The 25,808-nt window shown below is 44.3% G+C and overlaps 1 protein-coding gene across 1 annotated transcript in view; it reads left to right on the forward strand.

The window, feature by feature from the left end:
- Positions 1-14,578, forward strand: part of LOC141085795 (ADAMTS-like protein 2) — a 90,971-nt gene extending 76,393 nt beyond the window's left edge. The window contains exon 16 of the mRNA XM_073571363.1: positions 11,478-14,578. Within this exon, the coding sequence (XP_073427464.1) occupies positions 11,478-11,596 (119 nt within the window). The 3' untranslated portion in view covers positions 11,597-14,578. The remainder of the gene's footprint in view (positions 1-11,477) is intronic.
- The last annotated feature ends 11,230 nt before the right edge of the window (positions 14,579-25,808 follow it).

Below are 25,808 nucleotides of genomic sequence, written 5' to 3' on the forward strand. Positions count from 1 at the left end.
TTAAAGCACAATTCCTGCTGCAGGTCAGAAAAGGGAGCTGCCTTATAAATTCTGGCCAGCAGAGGGGGTTGGTGAGTCAGCTAGAAGTGAGCTGAGGGAGTTGTCATGAAAATGAGAGCAGCTGTGAGCTGAGAGGAAAGGACAGGACAGTTAAACGTGAGGTAAAAAGATCTTTCTGGAAGGTCCAGTCAGTTCATGAGAAGGAGCTGATCTGTGAGGAGTTCAAGACAGGGAGCTGATCTATGAAGAGGGAACGGACATGAGCAGAGACGGAGAGGCTCTGGGGAAGCTAAAAAACTGCATATAGCAGCCCCCAGTGTGAAGCGCTAATAGAGAGAAAAGGGACGTCAGAGTCCTTGGTGTCAGGAGCTGTATGTCCTGATCGCCGAATCTGAAAGTACAGGGGATTGTAAATTTCTGTGCGACATTGCACAACTGAGGGCACGGCAGCAGATAAGGAGCCCGGGGCTGACGGTGAAAAGGACGGTACCCATGGAATAGGCTCATGCTGACAGCCATACAGGTTAGTGAAACCATCACGCAACTGAGGGTCACAGCATAGTTATAAACAGCGGAGACCCACACACAAAGCGCAGAAGGAAGGTCCTAAACCCCCACCTGGCAAGGTGGATCCCACGAATGCCTCCAGGCGAGCTGGACTTATCCCATTACCTGTATGTGGTACTCCGGATTGCAACCAATTGCCAGTAAAAGGTAAAGAAGCTGCACCTCTCTGTGTCCCTCTCTCAGTTCTCTGCACCCCAACGTTCACAGCCATCTTAACTATTAATCAAACATCTTTGCCCTGGGACTATTGCTCTACCTGTGGAGAGCTATTTTCACCTCAGCTGCGCCACATCAACAGTCTCAGGGGAACGACACCGCAGCGCTGGTCACCTCTGACCAGAATACCACAGGTGGCGTCAGGTATTTAATCATCTATAAACTTTATCTTCATTTTTACCACATCTAACAACATCACAAACAACTTTCCCCTCTATTTTATTATTTAATGGACGCCCCAGGGCCACGGACCGGGTCGGGGCCGCCGTGTCACCATCCCCCATTGAAGTCGACGGGCCCGGTACCGAGTACCCCACGGCCCTGTGCCGCGCTCACGCACCCGAGGGCGCTCCATATCTAGGAGCCGTGCGGCTCTTAGATACCCGCTGTTTACATTGGATACCAGCTTGCTCGCTGGTCCTGATCGCTGGTGGGTCTGTCTATGTGACAGCTCACCAGCGATCAGCTAACTATGTCCCAGCGATCCCATCCATGTCGGATCGTTGGTGGAATTGCTGGGACATTGATGTGTGTAGCGGGACCTTTACCTTTTACTTCTGTGTAATAGAGCTTTGTTTTGCCTTTTCATTTTCTCTTAACTACTTTGATGTACAATTAATATGAGCATATTCTCTCCATATATTAGATGCATCAATTTTCTCTGTTGCAGCCTATTGCTTCTTTTTTAGCTACATATTTATGTGCAACATTAAGTGTTAATAAAAATCTCAACTAGTTCACTTAAAGCCAACCTGTCACTTGTCATAAATATGTAATTCACCTGGTGTAAATGCCGGTGTTCTTCTGAATCTGGAATTGTTTTTCTTTTGTTTCTACACCCCTATATTCCTGAGACATGGCCTTCTATTTCAAGTATCTACTGTATATCTAATATTGTTAGCCAAAGGGGCGTGGTCATCAACTCTTCTCTGTGAGTGTCTTCTTGAGGGTCACACCCAGTTGCCTAAATAGATTAGATAGCGGGAAGAGGAGACCATATCTGAGGAACAGAGAGGTACAAAAACAAAAGAAGAATAACGTCAGATTCAGGAGAACGTGGGATTTATACCAGTTTATAAATTTTTTTTTTTACATATTTATAGCAATTGACAGGTCCTCTTTATGTCGGAGCTGCAATACTTGACTCCCTTATAGACAAAATTGGTGCTGTTTCTTGAAGAGACAGACATGTCATACAACCCATATATATCATAAGTATAAAAAGGAATAAGTCCTAGGCAGACCCCGATGAGAGATGTATGTAAACATACACCCACTCAGAACCAGAAGAAACACAGTACAAGTAAACAGACTTGATGGCTTTACATCACTCATGACAGGAGATAAAGTAAACAGTTTGTATACTGATAATGTGGGCACAAAACACACTGACATGAGAAATCCCAGAGGGAATACAACCCTTGATCAGTTATATGGATGTATGCTCAGCATCTTTGTCTTCAGGCACACTGCTGTATCCTTCTTTGATCTTATTTGTATTGATGTACTGTAGTCTTACATGCCTGCAGTTCTTTTGGCTCATCAGTCTCTATTCATCTATAATCTGCAAATGTGTTAATTGCAATCAAACCAAAAGAAAATCACCTTGATTGTAATTGCATTTTTTTTATTTACGAAAATTCTTAAGATTCTCATACACATTAAACTAAAATCGCCTCCACTTGCTGTTTTTGGAGGTACTGTCCAATGCGTATGGGGACCTTTAAATCTCACCCATCAGATAATGTTGGGAAGAGAAGGATGGGGCATACTGAAGGTAGACATTTAATTCTTTTGTAAAGGTAATGTCCACGTTTCATATCTGACTGTGACCTATGGACTCCTTGAGTGATAGCTAAGTCGCCCTATGGGATCTATTGTGTGCGGGAATTTTGGTTTTGTGAGTGATGGTCCAGTCATCCAATCTGATCCTGGGGCATGCTGGGCTGTCAGCATTTTGATTGACAGTCCTCTTGCACAGTTTGGTCTAGCCTGCAGGCATTTCCCCAGGTGCCTCCTGTCTTTCATTATTTGCAAGCTATTTAGCTGGGTTGCTGTCTGTTGTCCAGTGTCAGTTGTAGCTTTGCTTAGTTAGGTGTGTGTGCTAGCTCTGTGTCTGACTTCTTGATCTTGTTGCTGACCTCAGCCCATAAGCAGAGCAGTGTCCATGGGTCATGTTTAGCACTGGAGACATCATACAGTCATGTGAATGCGTAATATTTTTTGTAGATCATGTGCTACTCAATAAAAGCCCATATTTTTTATGCAGTTTATGTCGTCAGGTGTCATCATGTAACATTTTATTAGTAAATCTCTCATATGTTTAATTTAGGTTTCTTATATAGCACTGACATATTGCACCGTGCTATACAGACATTTTTTTATCAATCCCCATTCCTTGCGGGATTACAATCTAAATTCAGTATGGTTGGAAACCAGTACAAACAATGGGAGCAGACACACTTCATGCAATTTGTATGCCTTTCTTGGGAAAGAAAAAAGAATGGAATTTACTATTCTTTTGGTAGCTATTGTCAAACTTGAGAACTGACAACCCTCTAGCACCTTATGCTTTGTTCAGACTTCTGCTGTGCTGTTTCCTTGGTTTCCGTGGTCTTGAGAACAAGAACAGTGTATCCTTTATCTTATTCTAGATAGGGTGTGGGCCAGTTAGGGACTTGTTAAATTGGGCATTGTTCCCTTTAAACCAGGCAGCACAGAATCCCATCAAATAAATACTAGCATAGAGCAGCACGATAAATAGTTCTAAAGTAGTGATATATATATCTCCACCCCACCCTGTACCCCATCCATCATTCCTTCAGTCCCCACCCATTATCCTCACAGTCCCTACTCCCTATTCCCTACTGGACACATGCTTGGCAAAACTAATGTTTATTTGGTCCTGCCAATAAAGCTTCTTTGAATTGAACTGAATTGAATATATAGCCCGGGGCAGAGAAACTGTAATGTAAGTATACCTAGTGATCTATGGCTGTGAGGAGTGTAATGTCAGAATCACTTACGGTCAGGGGCCATATTCCTGGGACGGTATTATTGTCAGCATCCATGGCGGTCTAAGGTTGTGAGGGGGTTAATGTCAGTATATCTGATTGTCTGAGACAGTGAGGAGGGTTGTTTCCAGTACCACTGGCGGTCTAGGGTAGTGAAGGGGTTAAGTAAATATCCCTAGTGGGCTAGGGCAATTAATGTAAGAACCCCAGGTGGTCTAGGGCAGTGAAGGGAATAAAGTAATCATCCATAGAGGTCTACAGGCAGTCAGAAGATAAGTATGTTGTTTTCTGATTGTCGGAGATAAGCAGTGTTCTGGGTGTCTTCAGTATAATGTGTGCGGATGGGGGGCATAAAGTACAGTAGTGCTGTAGGCAGCAGTTTGGATGTCTGTAAGATTTGGGGCTATTATAACATAGGACTGCAGTACGTATTCTTTATCACACAGTCACACACAATAAAAACTTTTTCATAAATTATAGTGATGGTTACTCTTTCCAGTGCCCATAGCTGCCATGTCTGCCTGCCAAAGCAGTCTTGTTAATATGTACTAAACCATAAGTGGATGGACCACCAGCCAAAGCTGAGTACGTGATGTCCCTCTGCATAATCCTGACTTGGAACATCGCCCCCAATGTCTGATCTTCCCTGTAGTCAGCCTATAATCATCCTCCTGAAAGCTGCCAGCATTCGCCATCACATTGTAACCTATCAGAGGCTCAGGACTTTCCCAAACACTCAAAGTCGCATTGAATGTTCCGTCTTTAATATCAATTCTAAGTCTGTTATTAAATAGCTACTAAAGGCAAATAATGCAGACTGACTATGTTATACTATATTATATAGCGCACCGCCTCATACCTGGCTCAAATTTTATACCATCCATGTTATGCCCCCATAAGCACTCTGAGTACAGCTGTATGGTGCTTTTGTGAGACCCCCTTAATTTTCTATAGAAGCAATTTGTGTAGGGTGATGAATGAGTGACAAAGGGAATCTTTTCCTCAAACTACACCCTAAAGGTTTTGTTTTTTTTACTGTGTTGTAGGTTGGCACTTATTTATAGTTGCCATCTGGCTTACACTTTGAAAGTAAAAATTTTTACCGTCATCCGTTAATGATAGTATTTTTGTGTTATAAAACACTACCCTGCGCAACCACGTTGCTTCCTGTTTTATTTAAAAGAGTTTTCCTCTTTCAGGGAATCTTGGTTCCCGGGTGCAGTTTGTTATAGATATAACAAAGCGTGCTTTACTCACTGTCCCCTGGTCCAGTGCTGAGTCTCTGCCGCTGCTCCCAGTGTCCAGTACTGGCTGCAGCGCTGATGTTGACAGTGCCGCAGTCCATCAGTAAGATTAGTGGTTCTGCCCATGTACACGTAATGTCGGGCTCAGAGCTGAGCTCATTGATTGACAGCTGCACTGTCTACGTAACGTCAGACTCAACACTAGACCTGGGGAAGGTGAGTAAGAGTCTGATTGATTTTTTTTTTTTATAACAGTTTTGTGCAAATTTTGGTAAAGAGATCGCACAAAGATGGCATTTATAAATCACACAGAACCTGGACAATATTTTTGGGTGGAGTAAGTGGCAACCAAATATGGAAAATTAAATTGTCTAAATAAATAATTCCAAGGTTGAAATGTAAAATCACAATCCGTGCTACCACTAAATCACAACCTTTTAGCCTTGGCCGTCATTGTTCAGTGAATAAGGTGGCTAGCTCCAGCTCGTATTGGCTACTGTGTTTGCGCCATCACTTTTTCATAATTGTAAAGCAGTTCTTATAAAAACGATCTGCTTTCCACTGTTATCAGGAGTTAGGATGTGTTTGATGCTGGTCGGTCAACCGGACCTTCCACCAATCACTAGAGTGATGAAAGGCCACTTTGTTGTTTTGCCAGAAGGGGCGTCACTTGTTTGCGGGCCTTGTCTGCTACGGCAGGAAAGACCTTTACAATCAACAGTGATAGGCACAGCCTATGAATGACTGCAGTACTTTTTTTGGTGGGGATCACACTAATGAGAGATACTAGGAATCATCATCATGTTTTTTTTTTTTTTGCAAAATGAGTAAAAATAATTGGTAGTGGCAAATAAAGAACCTCATCCACAACTACCACAAAAGACTTCAAGCTGTCATTGACGTTAGAGGGGGGCAATACACGATATTAAGAAATAGGGTATGAGAACTTTTTATCAGGGTCATTTGGATGTTTTGATTGTCATTATAATTTAAAAAGAGAAAACACAGTAGTTTGACAATAAATGGCTTCACCCAACCACTAACCATGAGTGGAGAAAAAGTTTTAGTGTTATCATTCATATTCCTTGAAAAAAGGCCAAGAAAGCAAAAATTTGGCCGGGGTATATAAACTTTTGAGCACAACTGTGTATGCTACTGTCAGACAGTTAAAAAGGGCCACACACTCTGTGAAAGGCTATGGATGCTTTAGCGCATACAAGGAGCAAACTCATTAAAGATTTAAACTTTAATATAAAAAATACAGTACTTGCAAGAAAAGATATTAAAAGGTAAAATTAAAATGACACACAAATATGCAAATACAGTTGTAAAATAAAAAGGGAGAAACAACAGAAATACCTAAACGTTTCAGTATACCGTTATCTTCTGTTCCCTTCAGGGAAGGAGAAATGAATTATGGATCACAACCAGCATAGGCAGGTCCTCACATGTGAACACCTTCCTATTGTGTCATCTATCTTTAATGTGGCTGGTCCTGGGCTCATGTTTCCAGGATGGCCTAGATTGTAATATTACAATTGCTGGTCTGTGACTGAACCCTGGGCTAATTTAGGAGCGAGCACCTTGCATTTTAAATAGTATGTGTCTCCAACCACCCCCCTCAACATAGTAACTAGGGAATATCCAGCCTGGCTACAATCACCATCTGCCCATGCTTTGAAGCTTGACCTAGGTGTCACGATTCACACCTCTCAGTAGTCTCCCAGGAGACCCCCTATGGTTCTAAGTAGTAAGGGCCCCGTCACACATAGCAATCTCGCTAGCGAGATCGCTGCTGAGTCACAACTTTTGTGACACAACAGCGATCTCACCAGCGAGATCGCTGTGTGTGACAGCGATCAGCGACGGGCCCCCTGCCGGTATCGCTGATCGCTGCAAGAAACCTCTGGACATTTCTTTCGTCGCTGATCTCCCGCTGGCCAGCACGCATTGCTGCGTGTGACAGGCGGGAGACCAGCGATCAGCTGTAAAATAATTAAAAAAAAATGAAAAATATTATTTTATTCTCACCTTCCGACGTCCCGCGCAGCATTCCCGCCTCTCTCCACGCTCCGGTCCCTGTAATCCTTTGCAAGTATGACCGCGAGACTTCGCGATCCCGCGAGAACGGACGTCATCGCGGTAATTCTCGCAAAGGATTACTGGAGCATGGAGAGAGGCGGGAATGCTGCGCGGGACGTCGGAAGGTGAGAATAACAATATTTTTTATTTTAATTCTATTTTTGACATGAATATTTCATCAGCGCTAACGAACACAGCGATGCCGGGCGCTCGGCGTCGCTGTGCTAATCGCTGGTGAAGCTGTCTGTTTGACAGCTCACCAGCGATCACATAGCGACTTACCAGCGATCCTGACACGATGATATCATTGTCGGGATCGCTGGTAAGTCGCTATGTGTGACTCCAGCTTAAGAGTAGGCAGAGGTTATATCCTTTGTGTACAGACAGTCATGTGGCTCCAGACCTGACTTGATATTTTAATAATAATAATCTTTATTTATATAGCGCCAACATATTCCGCAGCGCTTTACAGTTTAACAGTTTCAAAACACAAGTCATAAGTAATAATGTTAACAATACATTAAAGCAAAATAAGACGACCCTGCTCGTGAGCACTTACAATCTATAATGAGGTGGGGGAGATACAAAGTACAGGTGTGTATTTACAATGATGTATTTACAATGATGGTCCAGCCATCTTGAAGGAGTGAGAGATAGATGGGGATAGTGAATGGGCTACACATGCACACTTACACATAAAATGACTTTGATCAGTGAACGTGATAGGCTGCTCTGAACAAATGTGTTTTGAGGGAGCGGCTAAAACTGTGCAAATTGTGGATAGTAGTGATTTCTTGGGGTAGAGCATTCCAGAGGATTGGAGCAGCGCGGGAGAAGTCTTGGAGTCGGGAGTGGGAAGTGCGGATTAGTGCAGAGGTTAGTCGAAAGTCGTTTGCAGAGCGCAGCGGTCGGTTAGGCCGATAGACAGAAATGAGGGAGGAGGTGTAAGGGGGTGCCGTACTGTGGAGAGCTTTGTGGGTGAGATCAATTACTTTGAATTGGATCTTATAATGAATGGGCAGCCAGTGTAACGATTGGCGAAGAGCGGACGCGTCCGAGTACCGGTTAGCCAGATGGATGACCCTGGCTGCTGCATTAAGTATGGACAGGAGAGGGAAAAGTCGAGTAATGGGGAGGCCAATTAATAGAGCATTACAGTAGTCCAGGCGGGAGTGGATCAAGGCGACAGTGAGGGTTTTTGCTGTTTCCATGGTGAGAAAAGGGCGGATTATAGAGATGTTTTTTAGGTGTAAGCGGCAAGAGCGGGCAAGAGATTGTATATGGGATGTGAAGGAGAGATTGGTGTCAAATATAACACCCAGACAGCGTGCCTGCTCCCGGGGTGTTATAATGGTGTCACCCACGGAGAGGGAAATGTCAGATTTAGGGAGGATAGTAGACAGCGGGAGCAGAAGAAGTTCAGTTTTTGAGAGGTTAGGTTTCAGATAGAGAGTGGACATCATGTTGGAGACTGTGGACATGATGTCACTGGCGTTCTGTAGTACCATGGGGGTAAGGTCGGGGGATGACGTGTATAGTTGTGTGTCATCAGCATAAAGATGGTACTGAAAGCCAAATCTGCTGATGGTCTGTCCAAGTGGGGCCATGTAGAGAGAGAAGAGAAGTGGGCCAAGGACTGAGCAGTGAGGTACCCCGACAGCGAGAGGAAGAGGAGATGACGTGGAGCCAGCGAACAAAACACTGAAGGAGCGGTCAGAAAGATAGGAAGAGAACCAGGAGAGTGCAGTGTCCTTGATGCCTAGTGACTGGAGCCTAGAGAGTAGGAGATGGTAGTCAACAGTGTCGAAAGCTGCAGAAAGGTCGAGAAGAATGAGCAGAGAGTGGTCACAGTTACATTTTGCTGTCAGAAGGTCATAGGTAACTTTGATGAGCGCAGTTTCAGTTGAATGTAGGGGGCAGAAGCCGGACTGTGAAGGGTCTATGAGGGAGTGAGTGGAGAGGTAACGGGTAAGGCGGGAGTAGACTAGGCGCTCCAAAAGTTTAGAGATGAAGGGGAGATTGGAGACTGGTGTGTAGTTGTTTGTGCAGGATGGGTCGAGAGCAGGTTTCTTTAGTAATGGAGTAACGACAGAGTGTTTGAAGGAGGATGGGAAAATGTCCGAGGAGAGGGAGAGATTAAAGATTGTAGTTATGTGAGTTGTGACGACTGGAGAGAGAGACTGGAGGAGATGTGAGGGAATGGGGTCGGTAGTGCATGTAGTCAGACAAGAAGAAGAGAGGAGTCTGGAGACTTCTTCTGTGATGGGATCAAATGTGGAAAGTGAGCCAGGGGAAATGCAGGGAGGGATGGGAGTCACAGCACTTGGTGGTTGGGAGCGGATTTCCTGACGGATATTATCTCTTTTCTCTATAAAGTGGGAGGCCAGGTCATCCGCACAAATGTCTGTGATAAGGGCTTGTGCTTTTGGCCTGAGGAGTGAGTGAAAGGTGTCAAAAAGTTTCTTGGGGTTTTGGCTAGTGAGGCGAACAGGGTGGTGAAGTAGGTCTGTTTGGTGAGGTGAAGGGCAGAGTTATAGGTTCTTAACATAAATTTAAGTGGATGAAGTCTTCAGGTGTGCGAGTTTTTCTCCATAAGTGTTCAGCACTCCTAGAGCATCGCTGGAGAAGTCGAGTTTGCGATGTGAGCAAGGGCTGTATTACTCTGTGTTTGGAGGTTCTGAGGGTGACGGGCACTACTTGGTCAAGTGTGCTTCTGAGAGTGTCGTAATGAACAGCCAGATCAGGACATGAAAAAGAGCAGATTGGATACAGGAATGATTGTAGGGAGTCTGAAAATGTATGAGGGTTAATGGCTTGTAGATTTCTGAATGTCTGATAGGTAGGACTATGCTGGAGTGGGCGAGGATTTATGAGCGTGAAGGAGAGAATGTTGTGGTCAGAGAGGGGAAGTGGTGATTTATTTAGGTAGGAGATTGAACAGAGGCGGACAAAGCCTGGTCAAGGGTATTACCGTCTTTGTGTGTCTCAGAGGTTGAGAGCTGTGAGAGGCCGAGAGAAGTGGTTAGTGATAGAAGCTGGGATGCAGATGTTGAAGTGGGGCTGTTAATGGGGATGTTGAAGTCTCCCAGGATAAGGGTTGGTAGTTCTGAGGACATGAAGTGCGGCAGCCAGACTGAGAAGTGGTCAAGGAAGTGGGTGGGTGAGCCTGGGGGCTGGTATATGACTGCTACTCTGAGGGAGAGGGGACGGAAGAGCCTGATGGTGTGGACCTCAAAAGAAGGGAATGAGAGTGATGGAACTGGGGAGATGACCTGGAAAGTGCATTGTGGGGACAGGAGTATGCCGACTCCCCCACCAGGTCTGTTTGTGGGTCTTGGGGAATGGGTGAATTGTAAGCCACCATGGGCAATGGCAGCAGGGGAGACAGTGTCAGAATCCTAAATCCACTGATGTTATAGTTTTCCTTACACCATACGGAACCTAGTTCAAGGTGTAGGGCTGGAATAATGCACGCTCTAAAAGAAAATGTTCATTGGGATTTGTCTGTTGTATCCTAAAAGGTCTTGTGACATTACAAGAATATTGCTATTTTGCTCTTGCACCATATAAATGATAATTAGAGTTTGGAGGCAGTATACAGTGTAGGGGATAACATTGTAGACTGTTGTTCGGCCATCAGCCATCTCTCCCAACTCCTCCATTATAGAGGAACTCTCGGTTCCACCCAATCTTCCTGTATTCACTGTGAGAGAGAGCCACTGCCAGACTCTACCGACATCGGCGAGTTCAAATAACTTTAGTCTAATGTGTATGGGAGCTTTAATAGGGAAGATCCCTAGGACTGCTTAATAAGAATGACTGAGAGTACTTTAGTTATCCCTGTCTCACTTTTTGATGGCTAAGTCAGAAATAACTAAGTCCAGCTCTGACCACTGGAGGTGAGCCTAGAAAAACGGCTGAGTACCTCAATGTGCTACTCTGTTTCCCATTCCCATTAATCCAAATTCACTTCTATGGAAGTTATGGAACCAGTGCAGTTCGTCTGATTGCTTGGCTCTGGCGAGAGTTAATCCGTTTCGCATAGGCATATGGTATAAAGATGATGACAGACAGTGCGATGCGTTTCCAATGGGCACAGAGGAGCACCTTATGTCTCCTGAAAACTAATGGATCAGGCATTGACATTGAATTTGCCTGATTCTTCTCTTCCCCAACATCATCTGATGGGGGAGAGTCAGAAGACCCTATACACATCAGGTTGGTTGGCCGATCCCAGTGACATTGGTTGGCTCCGTCAATTTTCATCTAAAGTATATGGGGGTCTTTAGAAATGTCCTGTTCACTAATATGAAACTTCTTCTGCGTCCTAATCGACTTTCTTGTTTCCATCCAGATGAAAACTGTGAAGATAAGGCGACCGCGAACTGCTCGCTGGTGTTAAAGGTGAAACTGTGCTCGCATTGGTATTACCGGAAGGCCTGCTGCCGAGCCTGCGGGGGAAAAGCCTCCTGACTAAAGTTTCTTATAGTAGTTGCCCCTTACATTTGTAAATTCTGTACATTATGGATGGTGCCGAGTGCTTCTGTTTTGATAACCCTCCTGTCCCACTTTCGAGGTGTATTAGATGGTAGTACGAGGTGTGTTTGGCAAAGGTTATTTTTTTACCTCTTTATTTTAACAGAATTTTATGGTGCGCCGTCACCAACCTGCTGTTATGTGAATACGATGCCTCTATTGCACTAGATTTTCCATATCTTCACCTCTCCGTGTGCTGGTCAGGAGCTCCGGATACTCACAGATTGCCCATGGCGGCTCTTTACCCCGGCGGAGTCAATAAGCAGCTGCATTATCGTGACCATATTGAAGGTGCTATTGTAAAGGAAAAATGCTGCATTTCCATACGTTATTTTTCTATTACTACGGGCATTATAGGTGATAGCAGGCACAGAGACATTGCCAACTCCTAGTCCGCCCCTGGGAGTGTGCACGAGGTCTTCCTAATTCATCCTCCAATGGGGCGATGGATGGAGATCGATACTGGTCGTTACCAGGTCTTGTAGGGTTACATAGAACTCATGCGCATAGGTGTTGAGGTCATGTTCACACGTTCAGTATTTCACATCAGTATCTGTAAGCCAAAACCAGGAGTGGTGGATAAATGCTGCAAAAATGCAATGTGTGAACATACCCTAAAGCCACATTCACAAGTCCAGTATTTGTAAGCCAAAACCAGGAGCGGGTGATAAATACGGAAGCGGAGACATGTCTCTATAATACTTTTACTCCGATTGTTCCACTCCTGGTTTTAAAGCTTACAAAAACTGACGGAAAATATTGCACGGGGCCTAAAAATGTTCTTTTTTTTATTCTTAAAAGCCAACCATTTTCACTATGTCAGGGTTTGTTTTTTGATACATTATTTCTCCATGTATTTCATTTTTCACTCCATGTGTCACCTGGATCTGGTCCTTGAAAACCAGAAAATACACAAATGCCAAATTCATCATGTTCTCCAACGACGGCCACAATGTGCGCCAGTGGTGAAGACGGAAGTTTCCAATTTTGTTCATAACAGTTTTTGTCCTATTTCGGTAATAACTGCGTAATAAAGAAGTGCTGCTGGGATGAAAATCAACATCTATGTCATCAGCTTACTAATATAGCTTTATTAAGAGCTCTGGAAATGTGTTCTGACAGTTCCTAAAGTTATCATTCTCTTTTCAGCAAATTTTCTGTCCTTAAAAGGTTTATCCACTTTCAGGAAAGTGGGCTCCAGACTCGTAGCAATCGCAGTAGGTCTCCTCCTCCTCCCCGGGTCCCTGTTGCTGCTCCGTTCTCTTTGTTTTGGATACAGCGACCTCATGTATCACCACTGCAGCTAATCACTGAGCTCGGCAGCAGTGCCAGGGTTAACGGCGTGTGCCGATGAGGTCAGTGATTGGCTACAGCAGTGACGCATGGTGTTGATGCATCGTTACCGCTGCAGCCAAAATACCGTCAGAGAGTCGGCACTGGACCCAGGGAGGGGAGTACCTGCTGACTCTGCTATTTCAGCTATTCTGCAGAGTTTGAGGTCCACATTCCTGAAAGTGGACAATTCCTTTAAATAGCTGATGACGGATGAGCGTGTGATGTGATCTGCCCAGCGGCACTTCCCAGTAATACACAATGCGCCTGTGATAGCCTCCAGCACTAACAGGACCAGAGCATGTGCACATGTAAATAATGAAGCAAATTGCGCTGGCGCTAGTCCTGGACCCATTGCTTTTCAGTGGGAGGTACGGATGGACAGATCTTGTCACAGTCGCCTCCATCTGAGCTCATTTTAGGATGTGAGCGCCCTGTAGTCGGGATGGAAAACTTGATTAGAATGGAGTGTGATTTTTGGAAACTCAAAACACATTTGACAAGATTGTAAAGCCACCAGCGCCTTGAAGAACAATGGACAGCGTTAGTTATATATAATCAAAATCTCAAAGGTAGCATCTAAGATCTAGAAAAAGAAAAATAACCCCTCCGACAAAACAATATCCCCCCCAAAATAACTGTTTAGATCCTACCCTCCTCCTGTTTCCTGCATTTGCCATTCCCTACTAATTAATGCATCATTGGAGGATCGCTGATCACATCTTTCCCAGTGATCCCTGGAAAATATAGCAATATATCAGTCACCATCCCTTCACTTAGTGTAGTAGAAACATGTCACATGGACACCTCTGGATGTTATTCTGCTGATTAAATGTATATATTTTTGGTTAAAATTAATTTTGGCATCTGGGTTTCCTTAAACATTTTGTACTGTTTGACTTCTGTAGTCTCTGCGTTGCACTATCAAATTCCTGGCTGCAGAATGAGTTAACTGAGGATCTGGCAGTGAGCTCATTCTGGTGGGAGAGTTTATAACGTTTATTGTTACTTCTCTTCTCAGCTGATCTATGATCACCAAAAAAAATTAAGTTGAACTTCATGATAATAAATTACCCAAGAGGAGCTCAGAAGAAGGAAGATAAGAATTAGAAAATCTTCCATCAGGATAAGCTCTCCAGGAGATTCTCAGTTTACTCATTCTGCAGCCAACAGTCTTAGCCAAAAATACGTCAATTTAGGTAAAACAAAAAAAAAACTCCAAGGTTTTCCATTTACTTTTTTTTTTTAGCCTGAATGGAGAAAAGTTTAAGTTCTGCAGTTTCTCATGCTATATACAGACCACTGACTAGCCCCTCATGGGGGAGGACTAGTCCCTCATGGGAGAGGACTAGTCCCTCATAGGAGAGGACTAGCCCCTCATTGGAGGTACATGTTCTATGCAGGTGGAGTATCTCCAAATCTCTAACAGAGGCGACAGTGTGAGCACAAAGCCTTCATCCTCCATCATCCTATTGTATAGCCCACGGCAGAATGTAATTTTATATTCCTGAGACAATGGCTCCTGCTATAATGACAATGGCTGTAAGAGATGTATTTTATTATTCTAAATAAAAGAAACAAACTGAAGATTGGGATTTATTTCATGTGTTGGTTGTTTTCACCCTAAGACCATATTTCCTGCTGTAGGTTGCCATATGGTGCACAAATGAGCCGTACCGCAGCCACCCATGATACACTGTTGTCGCACATCGTCCAAATAAATGGTATTAGAAAGTTTCCAGATAAGTATTACAGCACCCAGATAACTCGGAGCAACCGATAGGATCTCTTCACCATCTGACCTCATTTTGCATCCCTGGTGGTCTATGAAGAGACTCCTGGTGGTCTATGAAGAAATCCCTGGTGGTCTATGATCAAATCCCTGGTGGTCTATGAAGAGACTCGTGGTGGTCTATGAAGAGACCCCTGGTGGTGTGTTAGCATAGCTAAATTTGGACTTTTGCTATGGAGTACCATGATTTCGATGGACCCCCTGTAAAGGTCAGCAGATGAGCTATATTTTATTTTCTTCTGTTTGATTAAAGAGTAACCAGAAACAAATAAGGTACAATAAAAATAGGACATACAAATAGAAACAAAACACCAGACTCACGTTGTAGTATTGTAGGTTTTTTGGGGGGTTGTCCCCCTTATCATTGCTGTGCCCATGCACAGCAAACACTCATTCATTCTCTGTTCATTCACACATGACTTTGAGAACCCTGTTCTCAGGAACCGTGTGGGTCCCAGCAGTTGGACAGTCCCACTGATTAAACTTCTAAGTGGTGTTTGTAGGACTACACTTTTAAATGTTAAAGATAACATGCTGTTACCTGCAACCACCACAAGAGGGAGCCTGCTGTATAGTGTTAGACATTGACCTCACTAGTAGCACAATATGCTCCCTCTAGTGGTGGCTTTAGGTAGTAAGCATGCCAAGTTTTAAATCTGTCTACTGTATACAGGCAATTTGGAGTTTATCAGTAAAAGAAAAAAAGGTTGTTGTCATATTTTTTGAGATATAATAGGAAATTATTCAGCAGCAAAAGTTTGAATAAAACAAGCGGCAACATACTAGAAAGGAGATGAATCGTTTTATGTATTTGACATTATTTTAAAGAAAATGTGAAAAACCTCTGTATCATTACCAACAACCTAGGAATCAGGCTCATACACTGCGAACTCTCATCATGAGTTTTCAGAGCACACCATTTACAACATTTCACTTCTAATATTTTAATAGTCTGTCAAGGAATACAATATTGATGTCCTTTCCTTAGGACGGTCCATGAATGTCAGATTGGTGAGGGTCCGATACTCGGCACCCCCCGCTGATCAGCTGTTAGCAGATTTCATGGGGATCCAGTGTATGGAGCTTGTCATCTTGTATTTAAAGTGAATTTCCAGGAATATAATATTGATGGCCGGCTGTGATATCAGTATTTGATAGGTGGCGTCTGACGCCCAGGACTTCTGCCATTCTGAATAAAAAGAATGAGGCACTTCAGCCATTGTGCTATGCCCTTCCTTACCAGGCACAGACAATAGGACAGAGCTGCAATACCGGGCATAGCCACTTGAAAATGCATGGCGCTGTACTTGGAAAACAAAGAAGGTCAATCAGATGATCAGCTGTGATCCCGGGAATTGATATTGATCATCTATCCAAAGGAAAGGCATGGATATTATAGTCCTAGAAAAATCACTGTAACTTACAAATGTGCAATAATATCACGTTATTTCGTTATTTCCAACGTTGTGCTCCCAGTAATACTTTCTCACTTCTGGAGGAAACTACGACGATTCCTTCCCCCCAAGAAGTGACCAGGCTGGGTTTTCTGCCATTTCTGTAAAAGTGTCAGCTCTTCCCGCCGCTGTCCTCCGAGGGACTTCAGATTTAGGAAACCCTGGCTGGAAATCATTCGCATGAGCTAACCACAAACCACTGAGTGAAGTATTTTAAGTGCCGCAGTAAAAAACGTTCCAATGTTCTTCTCAGGTTGCTCGCTGATCAATGGATTGACAATTAGGATGTCACTCGTGTCACTATGACTGCTAACGTCAATAGGTCTCCTGGCTCCAAGATGGCTTTATCCTTTATGTATCAGGTTCAGAAATCAGAGGTCTATACTGAAGTTCATGCAGAAGATAGATCAGAGAATGGATTGTATTCCATTAGTTTCATAGGGATTGCAGAAGTTGTCTGGACTGACATGTGGTCGCCCTCCCAGGGCTGTGGGGTACTCGGTACCGGGCCCGATGAACTTCTATGGGAGATGTCACAGCAGCTGGGACCCGGCCCGTGGCCCTGGGCGCCCATTGTAAAAAGGGGAAATGTTCAGTGTGCCTATGATGATTAAATGAGTCGTGACGCCACCTGTAATGTTCGGCAATGAAGATGTTAAACCAACGCTGCAGACAGATCCTCTGGGACAGATGGTGTGGTGCAGCAGTGATGTTATAGCCCTCCACAGGCAGGGCTGTAGTCCCAGGGCAGAGTAGGTGAAGTGACACGTAGATGGTGTAGTGTCAGGCGCAGGGGATGTAGCAGTGCCGGGCAGCTTGACGCAGGAATTAGTGGAGGACACCAGGGCATGTAGTTCCAAAGCTTTACTCACAGTCTGTTGTGGCACAAGAGCCCACACCTGTGCCGTGTCCTCCGGGTCAGGAGCTCAGCCAAAATGAAGTACTCCTTTCCAACACTCCGCCAACATATGTGCCTTTTCTGAACGTCTCCCTATTAGCGCCTTTAGTGAAGTACTCCTAGTACTGAGTTACACTGGAGTTCCTCCTGTCAGATGTTCCTATGAACTCTACTTGTAAGGCAGACAGCTGTAGCCTGCTTCGGGGACTCCTTGCTACTAAGTCCCGGCTCAGGCTGGTTTCACACTTGCGTTTTTTTTTGCGGGATTTTAGCGCTAAAAAACGCATGCGATTTTTTTTCCTATACTTTGCATGGGATGCGCTTATGTGCGCATACACACGCGTTTGTATGCGTTTTTGCGTGCATGCGTTTTTTTGCGGTATGCGCTCGGGTGCACAAAATGCATCCTGTTGCATTTTTTGGGCGTCCGACTTGCCTCAAAAAAACGCATGCGCGCAATGCGTTTTTTTACAGCAAGACACCCATTATAAGTCTATGGGTGCGCATATGTGCGCATTGGCATGCTTATGTATGCGTTTTTTTGCACATGCGTTTTTTTTGTTAACCATGGAATTTAGGGGTTTGGGTTAGAGTTAGGGTTAGTTAAGGGGGTTTAGGGTCAGGGTTAGGGTCAGGGTTAGGGTTAGTTAGGGTTTAGGGTTTGGGTTAGGGTTAAGTATGGTTTGGTTAAGGGTTAGGGTCAGGGTTAGGGTTAGTTAGGGTTTAGGGTTTGGGTTAGGGTTAAGTATGGTTTGGTTAAGGGTTAGGGTCAGGGTTAGGGTCAGGGTTAGGGTCAGGGTTAGGGTTAGGGTCAGGGTTAGTTAGGGTTTTGGGTTAGGGTTAAGTATGGTTTGGTTAAGGGTTAGGGTCAGGGTTAGGGTCAGGGTTAGTTAGGGTTTAGGGTTTGGGTTAGGGTTAAGTATGGTTTGGTTAAGTGTCAGGGTTAGGGTTAGGGTCAGGGTTAGGGTTAGTAAAGTCATGGTTTGGGTTAGTGTGAGGGGCAACCTAATGTTGGAAAAAAACGCATACGCGGTAAAAACGCACTAAAAACGCATACAAACGCATAAAAACGCTGCGTTTTTTTCATGCATGCTCATAAAAATGCTTGAAAAAAACGCAGCAGTTGTATGCGATTTTTCAATGCGTTTTTTTGCGGGAAAAACGCGCTGCAAAAAAAAGCAAGTGTGAAATTAGCCTCACTATCCAGTTGCTGTTGTGCCCCCAAGTCTTGTGTGGGAATAAAGTGGTGACAACTTCTATTCCTCCGGTGTCTGCTGCAGGACCATTAGTATCCGTACAACCTCGGGGACCAGACCCCGGCCTTGCGCTTAGAACTCGGGAAGGGTTCTCCTCTAACCCTAATCCTTAGTTCTCTTCTTCTTCTAACGTTCCGTACTAATCCTTTTCTATCAATGTTCCTTTCCTGTGCCAGCGGACCCAGGTCACTGAGGTCGGCTGCAGCACTTCCTTCATCAATCCGACTCAAGGGATCTCCTTTCACAGACTGACCTCGTCAGCCTCCTGTGACAAACTCACTCAATCCCACACTCTTCCCTCTCTTTTGGTGCCAAACTAAACTCCACCCGCCTCCCAGCACGCTTTGTGTTCCAAGCAAGGAGCCACCAAAGGGTGCTTTGCTACACTACTATGTTGTGTGGGGTGCAGGTGTTGGAGCGTGGTTAGGTGTCTCCACCTTACCTAGATGGTGGGGTACCACACCTCAGGAGGAGGTGCAGTACCTCTGTGGCGACTGAACCCTCAGGGGCGCCACATATGCTCTGTGTGCTGATCTATAAGCTAGAAGAAGGGCAAATCATGTATGGACGCGGCTCCGTCAGACTGGAGCTCATTAAATCCCTTGTGACCAACAGCCCCCTTGGGACAGACCACCTGTCTATCCGGTCTACAAATCTACAGGTTATGAAAAGGAAGATTGGGCAGAGCAGAATACTGCAGTGCGCAGGCGCCGGAACCTCTCCCTGCACACTGCAGGACTCTGCTGTTCCCTCAATGCTACTTACAAGTTTCTTGCATCGCTGCCCCCTCTGAAGATGTTCTGAATCCGAAGTGATGGACTTTGGGTGAGATGTGAGTGCAGCTCCAGAACTTTGCTTCTATCTCAGCCACCACGGTGGCTTCAAACTGTGAAAGACATTGTTAGGGGTCAGAGATAGAAGCAGTGAGTGACACCATTGCTAATCCCTGATGGCGATTCAATTAAGGATGGTGCTAGATGCAGTGGGGTGGTGCTGGTGTCACTTACTGCATCTAGCTCCATCCCCTGACGTATTGTTTCAGTTAGAAGCTACGGCGGCGGCAAAAACAGAATGCCAGCGTTGCACTCACATCTGCCACAGAGTCCATCACCCAGGTTCCAGGGCGTCTTCAGAGGGGGCAGCGATGCAAGAAACTAGTAAGTAACTGCAGTGCTGCCCCCAGTAGCGTCCTGTTACAGGAGGGGCAACTGATGCTGCCGGACGCGAGTGCAGCCCCAGCCTCCTGTGATGTCACAAGAAGTACAGTAAAAAGAAACACATTTAGGGATTAGGTAGATAGGGAAAAGTATAGAGAATTGTGTAATAAAGCAAATTACAAAAGTAGTGATTTTGGCAAAGAAATAGTTATAAAAAATTGCATTGCTCTCCCACGGCTTCCCATCTACGCATAGAACGTCTATCCAGCCCATGAGGCACAAAGTAACAGAATATGATCTTTGAGCCCAGATTAGAGAGACTATGTCAGCAGGTTTGTGTTATGTAATCTGAGAGCAGAATGATGTACCTATAGATGTGTCACTTACTGGTCTGCAAGGTGTTGTTGAGAAAATATATCCAATAACGGCACACTGGCTAGCTACTTTAGGCCGGACTCACACGTCCAGATAATTAGGAGGTGTCCTTGTGGATACGTGGTACCTCCATGTGGCACGCGTGTGGCAACCGTGTGCCGCATCAGGACCACACAGACGACCACCGGGAAGTAGCGCTACAGTAAGCGCTGATTCTGGCGGCTGGTGCTGAATGCGGCTGTCATTCTGCTCTCCTGCTCTGCCGGCAACAGCGAGCAGGAGAGAAGAATGAATGAAAACCCGACGTAGGGTCCCCCTCAGTTTGTGAACCAACCAGATGAAACCTACAGCTGGGGGCTGCAGCCCTCATCTGTCAGCTTCATCAAGGCTGGTTCTACACGTACCGGAGCCACTGACGTGTGAAACCGGCCTTAAGGGGCTTTAGAGTTCCAGAAAAATCATCTTTTCATTTGTAAAGAAAAAAAAAGAGTTACTGGGGGATGCTTAGTTTACCAAGACTTTTACGCTCAGAGTTTTTGTGTGAAAAAAAGGACTTTTTACATTTTGACACCACTCCTGACACTTAAAAAGTGGGTGGGACAGTAGTCGTGGTGACTTTTTTTTTTAAAGAAATTGAAAAAAGGTGAGAATCCAGAGGGGAAAGAGATGTGACATTGAAAACACCATTCTAGACAGAACTTTCATATCCAATGAGGAGTCAAAATTATGTAACATTGTGATAAATATTTAGCAACGCAGCCTCATGAAGAACTCATTGAAAAAATTCCCTCGTCATAAACCTCATTAACTCCTTTTATGTATATGTACTCAAATAGAGTAGAGCAAAAGATACAGTCATATGTTAAAGTTTGGGCACCCCTATTAATGTTAACCTTTTTTCTTTATAACAATTTTGGTTTTTGCAACAGCTATTTCAGTTTCATATATCTAATAACTGATGGACTCGGTTATATTTCTGGATTCAAATGAGGTTTATTGTACTAACAGAAAATATGCAATCTGCATTTAAACAAAATTTGACCGGTGCAAAAGTATGGGCACCCTTATCATTTTCTTGATTTGAACACTCCTAACTACTTTTTACTGACTTCCTGAAGCACTAAATTGGTTTTGTAACCTCATTGAGCTTTGAACTTCATAGCCAGGTGTATCAAATCATGAGAAAAGGTACAGTATTTAAGGTGGCCACTTGCAAGTAGGTCTCCTATTTGATTCTCCTATGAAGAGTGGCATCATGGGCTCCTCAAAACAACTCTCAAATGATCTGAAAACAAAGATTATTCAACATAGCTTTTCAGGGGAAGGATACAAAAAGTTGTCTCAGAGATTTAACCTGTCAGTTTCCACTGTGAGGAACATAGTAAGGAAATGGAAGAACACAGGTACAGTTCTTGTTAAGCCCAGAAGTGGCAGGCCAAGAAAAATATCAGAAATACAGAGAAGAAGAATGGTGGGAACAGTCAAGGACAATCCACAGACCACCTCCAAAGAGCTGCAGCATCATCTTGCTGCAGATGGTGTCACTGTGCATCGGTCAACAATACAGCGCACTTTGCACAAGGAGAAGCTGTATGGGAGAGTGATGCGAAAGAAGCCGTTTCTGCAAGCACGCCACAAACAGAGTCGCCTGAGGTATGCAAAAGCACATTTGGACAAGCCAGTCACATTTTGGAAGAAGGTCCTGTGGACTGATGAAACAAAGATTGAGTTGTTTGGTCATACAAAAAGGCGTTATGCATGGAGGCTAAAAAACACTTGCTACCCACAGTAAAATTTGGTGGAGGTTCCATCATGCTTTGGGGCTGTGTGGCCAATGCCGGCACCGGGAATCTTGTTAAAGTTGAGGGTCGCATGGATTCAACTCAGTATCAGCAGATTCTTGACAATAATGTGCAAGAATCAGTGACGAAGTTGAAGTTACGCAGGGGATGGATATTTCAGCAAGACAATGATCCAAAACACCGCTCCAAATCTACTCAGGCATTCATGCAGAGGAACAATTACAATGTTCTGGAATGGCCATCCCAGTCCCCAGACCTGAATATCATTGAACATCTGTGGGATGATTTGAAGCGGGCTGTCCATGCTCGGCGACCATCAAACTTAACTGAACTGGAATTGTTTTGTAAACAGGAATGGTCACAAATACCTTCATCCAGGATCCAGGAACTCATTAATAGCTACAGGAAGCTACTAGAGGCTGTCTTTTGCAAAAGGAGGATCTACGAAATATTAATGTCACTTTTATGTTGAGGTGCCCATACTTTTGCACCGGTCAAATTTTGTTTAAATGCAGATTGCACATTTTCTGTTAGTACAATAAACCTCATTTGAATCCAGAAATATAACTGAGTCCATCAGTTATTAAATATATGAAACTGAAATAGCTGTTGCAAAAAACAAAATTGTTATAAAGAAAAAAGGTTAACATTAATTGGGGTGACCAAACTTTAACATATGACTGTAAATAGAACAAGCAGATAATACTAATTCATCGGCTTGTTTCCAATTAGCGTAAACTGAATAAGACTATATAGGAATGTGAATTTAAAATGTATTTATTCATGTATTCTTATAGTAAATAATCTCTGAAAATCAATACAATTAAAAGTCATTTATTCATATTTTTATCAATATATTTTAAAATATTGTCTACCTCTAAGTTATGGGAACCTGGCAAATTACACCAAATACCCCTTTATTATAACATTTTTCTTTTTTTTTTTTTTGCTCCTTTCACAGTTTGATACAGGCCAGATGGTGACTGTGTCTGCAAGACATTTCTCTGGAAGCTGAAATCACAAACTTAATTATGTGCATTAAGTGCAACAGAAGAAGAAAATCACATGAATTTTACATAAGTCAAATTGGGTGAATTGAAATGCATAGCAGTCTCCAAGCCCCCGGCACATCACCATATCACAGCTTGGTATGATCTCCAAAACATATGGAGCCCTTAGAGGGCAACTCTAGGCTATTGGAGCGCCACTGCACCTCCACATGTCTATCAATTACAGGGTTATTCCCAAGGTAGGAAATTATTCACTAACTGTGGGATGGGGGATAAGTTACTGATTATTGCATGTCCAACCACAGGGACCCCAGTGATATGGAAAAGGAGGATCTGGAACCAGTATCTGGGATCTGTAGAGTCACATCTTGCATGGAGTGGAGAAGTACATGATCCACCTCCACTACAGTCATTATCTATGGAACTGACTTAAATATTAAGATGTGCTCTGCTTTCTCCAGCAGTCCCCTATACAATGATTAGAGCAGATGTTGAGCTTGTCAATTTTCACGCCAATCAAGATGGCACCCTGCAAAGCTCTATTATTGAGGTTTTGGAGTGCAGTCTTGAGGTTCTGGTGTACACTCTTGAGGTTCTGGAATGTACTCTTGAGGCTCCGGAATGCACTCTTGAGGATCTGGAGTGCACTCTTGAGGATCTGGAGTGCACTCTTGAGGATCTGGAGTGCACTCTTGAGGATCTGGAGTGCACTCTTGAGGTTCTGGAGTGCACTCTTGAGGCTCTGGAGTGCAGTCTTGAGGCTCTGGAGTGCAGTCTTGAGGCTCTGGATTGTAATGCTCAAGCAGATCCCCAGTGATCCTGTAAGATACCCCCTATCCTATGGATAGGGGCAAGAGAGGACATGCCATTGGTTCAGCCTGTGCAGTTGCAGAGGAGCCCAAGAGGTAATGGGGCCCACTTCTCCTTCCAATGCAGCTTCTGTCACACTGAATTGCAAAGGACCCATATTCTGTTCTTGCACAGGAGCCGCCATCTGTCTGTATCCGCCCCTGGATATGGGAAAATTTACTACCTTGGGACTAACCTTTTAACTTAAAAATCAGAAGTAGTAAAGTTTTGTGCATTTTTTAGCCACTGAAAGGAGGTAACCTACAAGATCCTATGCAAAGGATTAGTGATAAATGAATAGCTGCTGAGATTCCCACCACTGGGACCCACAACACACCAAGTCTAAGCTATCTAGAATAAAACGAATAAAATATTGGCATCAAAACATATGATTTGAGACATTGCTCAGACATGAATTGATTTGGGGCTATTGAAATATCTAAAAATATTCTTACCAATCTTCTGCCATTTCTGATCTGACGTGTCCTGGGTCCTCCTGCACAGTCTGGAGGGATATGTAAATGCTGCAGCCAATCAACAGCTCTTGCAATGCTGCATTGGGGCCAGTGATTGGCTGAAGCCGTCACATGTCCAGAAAGTTAGCGGAAACTAGCAAGGGGTCCAGGAACAGGATGGCCGAGGATAAGCCAATGATATTACTTAATCCAATGATATTGTTCATACTGGTTTTGTCCCTCGTTTGCTCTCTCTCCCCACAAGGGTTTTATAGGAATTCTTAATTAATCTCAGTATTTACTAGTAAATTGTAAGGGTAAATTCTGAAATATACTGACGTCTGACCCCCGGTGGAGGCTTTCTCTACTAATGTCAGACCCCAGTGGAGGCTCTCTCTACTAATGTCAGACCCCTGGTTGAGGCTTTCTCTACTAACGTCAGACCCCTGGTTGAGGCTCTCTCTACTAACGTCAGACCCCTGGTGGAAGCTTTCTCTACAAATGTCAGACCCCGGTGGAGGCTTTCTCTACTGTCAGACCCCTGGTGGAAGCTTTCTCTACTAATGTCAGACCCCAGTAGAGGCTTTCTCTACTAATGTCAGACCCCAGTGGAGGCTTTCTCTACTAATGTCAGACCCCAGTGGAGGCTCTCTCTACTAATGTCAGACCCCTGGTTGAGGCTTTCTCTACTAACGTCAGACCCCTGGTTGAGGCTCTCTCTACTAACGTCAGACCCCTGGTGGAAGCTTTCTCTACTAATGTCAGACCCCTGGTGCAAGCTTTCTCTACAAATGTCAGACCCCGGTGGAGGCTTTCTCTACTGTCAGACCCCTGGTGGAAGCTTTCTCTACTAATGTCAGACCCCTGGTGGAAGCTCTCTCTACTAATGTCAGACCCCTGGTGGAAGCTTTCTCTACTAATGTCAGACCCCCAGTGGAGGCTCTCTACTATCAGATTCCGGTGGAGGCTCTCTCTACTGACGTCAGACCCCAGTGGAGACTTTCTCTACTAACGTCAGACCCCCGGTGGAAGCTTTCTCTGCTCTGTGCTGATACTTGCTCATGGCCAACACAAACTTTTAAAGTCTAGTTAACTAAGAAAAGGTCTATATAATATTCCATATGATATTCGTATACACCCGCAATAATGTCGAATTGAAAATCCCATAAATATTGTATTTTATTTTCCTCTTCTCTTCCATGAAAAATAAAGTCAAACACAAGCTGGTAGTGAAATACAAGTTGTTCAAGCAAAGGCATCATCCCCCATTCTTCTCCGCCATCGAATTGATCCTCGGAATGATCGCAATGCCCCTCTTACAATACACATGTCGCTACGTACATCTACCGTTTTTTTTTTTGTACAGGTTATGTTGTAAAGATTTGTTCCAAAACGGTTCAGGGAACGCCCATGAGTAAAAATGGCTGGCTTGCGTGGAACCACAGTAGTGGGGTAAAATCCTTGGCAGGTTTAGAACTTCTCAGGGTTGCGTTGGTCATTTCCAGTTCATACCTGGGTACTGAGAGCTTGCAGCCCCCTAGAGAGGCTAGGGGTACCCCCCATCACAAGAAGGGGTCCTGCTTCTGTGTAGTGAGTCGGAGTGTATGAATCCCTCTCTCTTCCATTGCACATGGTATCTGCAGTCCGTATGATATATGGGGAGCCGTATGGAGAGTAGGCTGGAGCTGTATACGGAGGGAACCCTCCATCCACGTGGGATGAGGAGCAGTCATGGCAAGGGAAGTGTGAGTGAGGCCGGTGGCCGGAGT

This window comes from Dendrobates tinctorius, unplaced genomic scaffold (assembly GCF_039654945.1).
Source record: "Dendrobates tinctorius isolate UK_male_01 unplaced genomic scaffold, ASM3965494v1 ptg000029l, whole genome shotgun sequence".
In the NCBI taxonomy this organism is placed as follows: Eukaryota; Metazoa; Chordata; class Amphibia; order Anura; family Dendrobatidae; genus Dendrobates; species Dendrobates tinctorius.